This window comes from Convolutriloba macropyga, unplaced genomic scaffold (genome assembly GCF_964194025.1).
Source record: "Convolutriloba macropyga unplaced genomic scaffold, txConMacr16.3 SCAFFOLD_3186, whole genome shotgun sequence".
NCBI lineage: Eukaryota > Metazoa > Xenacoelomorpha > Acoela > Convolutidae > Convolutriloba > Convolutriloba macropyga.
Genome location: NW_027453625.1, coordinates 23291 through 29290, shown reverse-complemented (window position 1 = coordinate 29290; position 6000 = coordinate 23291). Strand labels below are relative to the sequence as shown.

The 6000-nt window shown below is 31.9% G+C and overlaps 1 protein-coding gene across 1 annotated transcript in view; it reads right to left on the bottom strand.

The window, feature by feature from the left end:
• Window positions 1–29: 29 nt before the first annotated feature.
• Window positions 30–6000, bottom strand: part of LOC142358426 (zinc transporter ZIP4-like) — a gene marked incomplete at its 3' end in the record, with an annotated part of 28501 nt that continues 22530 nt past the window's right edge. Inside the window, exons 4-6 of the mRNA XM_075409826.1 lie at window positions 2373–2549; window positions 164–197; window positions 30–76 (exon numbers count right to left, since the gene is read on the bottom strand). Of these exons, the coding sequence (XP_075265941.1) occupies window positions 30–76; window positions 164–197; window positions 2373–2549 (258 nt within the window). The remainder of the gene's footprint in view (window positions 77–163; window positions 198–2372; window positions 2550–6000) is intronic.

Genomic DNA, 6000 nt, shown 5'->3' with positions numbered 1-6000 from the left:
GAGGAAATTATGCCAAGTTGTTTACTTACTTCCTTGTTATCGATAGCAAAGCCATTCTCTGCAACACCTTCTTTAGCTGAAACAATATTGATTAAGCTCATTATTGTGAAAATTACTCTATTTCTGTTGATGAATTTGAGATTAATTGATTGTGAATACATACATGGTGGCACGGATGCGTCAGCGTTCGACAAGTTCTGAAACAAACACAGGTGCTCAACAAATTGCAAATGTCAATATTGCACGATCAATTCGCTTGATTCGCCCGTCGCTCGCACCTGCAAAATTTTATAATACTGATGTAGTATAATAAAAAGTACTACCTCTCATTAATTTTATTGTAACGACCAGTCCCACCTTTTATAGGACCATAAAAGCAGTTTTTATTGCAAAAATTCACTTTTTCTCCTATGAGGTTTATATTCTGCTAGCCCTTTTTCCTGGAATAAAGAGATCGTGTAATAATATAATCATTAGGACGCAGAGGTATACCCCAAAATTTCCGCCTTAGTAAAAATCGCGCAAAAAATAGATACATAGAATGAACGAAATTAAGGAGACAAGCTTTGTATCTTAATTTTTGCAAAAATTACGCCATTTTGCGAAATTGAGATACCTTAAAATAGTAAAATAGGTGACTGTTTTTTCCACTCATTATAGGTATCCATTTTTCGCAACAACTTTATCTCTAAATCGCATTTGAGCCTAATTAAAAACGCGCTTTTGAGCATGCAAAAGTACTTTAAATTTTAAAAATTGAGCATGCAAAAGTGATTTGAAGCTTTTAAAGTAGTTTCAAAACGCGAATTAATGACGCGACAAAATATAATTATTTAGATTTTTGGTTTTTGTTGTTGTTTAGTGGAAGTCATATTTCATTATGTGATATATACCCTTTTAACCTATTAAGCTGTAAATAGGCGCACGAAAATGTCAATTGAAAAATTAAAAAAAAAACCTGTAAACCTGTAAAAAAAACGCAAAAAGCGGCCGAGCAATGGAGAACTTTTTCAGAAAAAATATTGGACATACAAAACAGACGCAGAATTGAGGGGTTTTTCAGAAAAAAATGCCAGACATCTGTAAACCTGTAAATACGCGAAAGAAATTATACAAACTCAATTTAAAATTTCACTTGCTGAATTCAATTGCAAATCACTCATTAAGTTGAATTTTTTAGCAAGAAAAAACAAAACCATTTTTTACCGAAATTGCGTTTAGTCGATTTTTTTCTTTTTATGGACAAATAAGAGGGGTTAATAAGTTGCTACAGAACAAACCTTCGCTCTATAGATAGAAAAATTTACCTAAAAGCTAGGTTTTTTTTGATAAAATAGCCAATTCAACCATGGAGCATAAAAAAGAAAAATTTGAAACAGAGAGATTTTTCAGAAATTAATTTATTTGTCAAATATTAATAAATTTATCCCAAAACAATGCTGCTTGAATACAAAAAAACCTGAAAAACCATGAAGAAATAGTGAGGCGAAAATCAAGCATATCGGCTAAGGCTATTTTAAGTTTCTATTGCCCTAAAAGAATCAGGTATTTTTCAGAAATTAATTTAATTGTCAAATTTTCTGAAAAAATCCTAAGAAAGGATTTGTGTGATGCCAATTCCAGTTCCCGGCATACAATTCACATCAAATAGAAACATTGTGATGAATTCAAGACCTTTATGGTGTATTATTATTCTGTAAACCACTTTTAACCACTTAATTGCTATCAATTAATTAACGCGCATTAAATTAGGCTTAATTGCGGATTATAGATACATTCAGTGCGTCAATGAGGTACATTCAGTGCGAAATAGAATTACCTTACGTGTGAAAAACAGATACACAAATCGAGCACATTCGCGATACGTAGCGCGCGAAAAAAAAGATACACAGCTTGCATTTCAATTTTGCGATTAAACTGTTGACACTTTTGCGAACACGGGTTGCGCAATTCCCCTCAATTTTACTTGTTTTGCTAAAGTATCTCTTTTTAGCGATATTGTTGCATTTTCAATGTATTAACATAGGAAAAACGAAGAAGAGATACGCAGATCGGGCAAATTTGCCCGTGACGATTAGCGTATACCTCTGCGGCGTAATGATATTTAGTATCTTGATAAAATTTATAATTGTTAAGACCCTAAAACTTGAAACATATTTCCAAGGTCTTAGAGATACTTGCTTGCTTACCTTATCAGGACCTTGTTTCTTGAAGTTCTTGCAAAGCTCTTGCATGACCGTAGATATCTTGATGTTTTATCACCGAATATCTCACCAGGATCTTATCAACATTTTTCAAGTTCTAATAAGCTTCATATCAAGGTGTTTCAGGCATCGGTTCTCTGGGTTGCGTGTAATAAAAGGTATACTAACATAACTATGTCCGTGAGAATGAGTGTCTGAATCGTCGCCTTTTATTACTCTGAATATTTGGTGACAGAGTGCCTCAAACAGGAAGAACACATACAGAGTGCCAACCATGCCCACTGTCCTCCACAGGTAAGTTCTATCATTACTTCCATCCTCCCCTTCGCCGTGAAGTCCCACCGACTAAACAGACAGAAGAGGTTTCAACTAACAGGCTGATTTAGCTTTTCTAACTATATTTTGACAAAATGTGCTATATTTTGACAATAATCTTAGCTATATTTTCACAAAAAATAGTTTAAATTATAAAAATTATTTTAGGTTATCACAAATGAAAAGTCATCGTGATACCATATAAAATGCTAAGGGGATGGAATATTATGCGAAAATTCGATTAGGCTAATACTTTTTTTGTATCAATTAGGCAAAAATTCTGAACAAATGTTTTGTGGACATTAGGCGAAGGCCAATTAAAACACTCAAAAGCGGTACTTCAAAATCCACTTGATGCTATTAAGTACTCAAGTGTTCCTAACAAATGTCCTCACATCAAAATGAGAAAACAAAGTACATTTAAAAAGTATCATTTTTGCTCCTCGGTAACATTCCGTAATATATTTGGCAAAAAGAGAAATATAATGCCAAAAATGCTGGAGAGACATAAAATGAAGTATTGCAAATGTTCAATATAAAACAATTTTCCGACTATTTTTTAGCTATTTTCTGGTAGAGACATTTGTTAGGGACACTTAAGCACTTTATAGCATCAAGTGAATTTTGAAGTACCGCTTATAAGTGCTTAAATTGCTATTTGCCTATGTTCACAAAACTTCAGTTCACAAGTTTCGCCTAATGGATGCGAAAAATGTGTTCGCCTAATCGAGTTTTTGCCTAATATACTACGATCCCATTTTCACCACTTTCGGTTGGTAGCAGTGAGTTATTTTTAAGAATTCTTTTTGCGGTGAATTAAGATTAGAATTACGTTAAAAATTTTTATTTCGTCGCTATTCACCGCAAATATTACAATATTTTTTCGGCAAAACCTCTCCCTGGGCAAAAATTGTCTATCAAAATTCTACTATATATTTAAAAGCAGATTATTTTCATAATTATATCACGCTGTTAAGATCAAAAGCCACGAACCCCCAGGTCTCAAAATAATACAAATCGGAAAACTATAGAATATTAAAATTATAAATAGAAATGCGTCATATTTAATCGTTTTATAGTGGTAAGTTTTAGGAAAAATTGGATATCGATGTCAATAAAATCAAATAGCTTTAAATTAAAATAAGAAAAATTAGAAATCACATTAAGTGCACATAAAAAAGAGAAAACACTAGGTGACGTAACAAAAAACCTGAGTATTAAAACAAAAGAGACCATTGAAATATCAGAGAAAACAAAGAATCCATAATGTGGATAGTTTTCTATAAAACGTATGCAAAATATCTAATGATATTGAAAATGAACCAGCGATAGAAATCAGCAGTGAGCTTGAGAATACAGAAGATAAGTATACTAAGAGTCTCGAACTAGGAATTTAGATACAGTAATTGTGGACAAAAATTTGAAATGAATAATAATGATAAAGCGTGCTGGTAAAAAGATTAAAAGTTTTCATGAAATTTTACCCTGAAAAAAAAACCATAGGCAACGCTAAAATTAGTGCCACAAATGTTCCATTTGAGAAGCAAATTTCAATGACTTTACCTTAATTTTACTTTTTTTCACACGCTCATAAAACCCTAATTATAAAACATGGGGTAAATATAAAAATGTAAATATAAAAATATGTAAAGCTCAAATTGAGAAAAAATTAGTTTTGCGAAAACATATTGCTAAAAAATATAAATATGGATATATTTTTCTCATTAATTTGTTTGACGACGAGTGTTACTTATAAATTACCAATGAATTTGAAAAGCACAAAAAGCACAAAAGTTCTCGCAAATAGAAATTAAAATAAAATTTTAAAATATTTCGATCAACCAGTCAATTATAAAACAGGCTTTTGATTTGCATGAAACGTTTTATTAATTAAGGTTTAAATTTCATAACTTAAACCGGGTAGGTGCAGATTTACAAAAACCATAAAAAGATATTTGTTTTAAAGTTTGATCATATAAACAGCAGCCGCTTTATAAAGAACCATTTGCAATTTACTTTTTCAGCAGACAGGTTTCTCAACGAAAAATAAATAAATCTACGACAGGTCTAGTCCAAGAATTGAGGCTAAACTAAACATTTATATAACATTTTGCTAAAATCATCAATTTAAATGCTGCAATGAAACGCCTTCTACTCGTTAAAAAATATATTTTAAGATTAACCTGACTTTCAAAAAATTATGAGAAACAACCGGAATAACTGGAACTAAGTTGGAATTTAAAAATTTTGCAAATCAGACTCCCTCCCGAAAATGTCATCATGAAAGCTGCACTATTTTTCCCAGAAACAAAAAATGACTCGCTCCGCTATTTAAAGACAATTCAAAAACTTTAGTTGATGATATTAATCGCGATTCTGTTGCTCCATCTCGTTTCCATTCACTTCAAATTTTTCATTGCGCAGACACATATTTTGATCGAAAGAATGTCAGTTGAAATTGTTCAAAACCTTTTTTTCCAAATTAGAAGATCTTTGGACTGATTGTAGAAATCACCACTGCGATATCACTTCGAGCATGTGAAACATATAATATGGACTACTCACGCGTATGTATTACGAATAAACCAAATTTGAAGAAAACTGTTTTAAATTAGAAGAATGGACTCAAAATAAGCATCTAAATACTTTTTCATACGAATAAGCTCAATAATATGAGTTGTAATTCAAGCAAAGTATTCGGGCAAACTTGACTCGTTTTGATTTTGTAGCGAAAAAGACCACAATCTAAAAGAAAAATCAACAGGCATTTTTTCTCTAAACTTTGCAATACATTTTGTATGAATGAATGACCTGAATTTCTCCCTATCAAATGATAAAACAACACGGATTATTCATAGTCATTTAATATGGATTTACAGGGGTGGACGCTTGGCGATACTGTCGTATCGTTATGAAACGCCCCGAAAGAGAAAACATTATATTTGAGCACAAGCTCTTTGATTACACTGCTCTGCAATATCAAACTATATTGGAAACAGTTGAAAAGACTCTGAATTTTACCCGAAGTCATTCTTTCAGCATTTGTCAAGACCCTTTTTCCAACAGAAAGTTCAATAGAATTCGACCCCCTATGTTCAAGTGACATTGTTAACAGTTTAGTCTTGGCTGATTTTCTAATAACAAGTTGTGCTGATTTGGAACGTGTCCCGTAGCTATGATTACGATCAAAATTAAACACGTCATTCATTTCTAGAGTAAATGTTTTTAGTAGAACTCAGTAACAGAAAAAAAAATAAATTTGACAAAAATGTTGAAGATTGAGTCATAAGGGTTTTTGAAGAAAATTATTGCAAGAATTTTTTTTGCAAAGTCTCAATTATTTGTAGACAACCCAGCGTGGTACATCCCTTACATCAAAATTCCATACTCAAAGTCAAAGATTAGGACAACATTACTTCTATAAAACATTATGAAGTTTTACGGTTGCATGACTTCTTTAATCGAGCCGAAAGGGAAACGA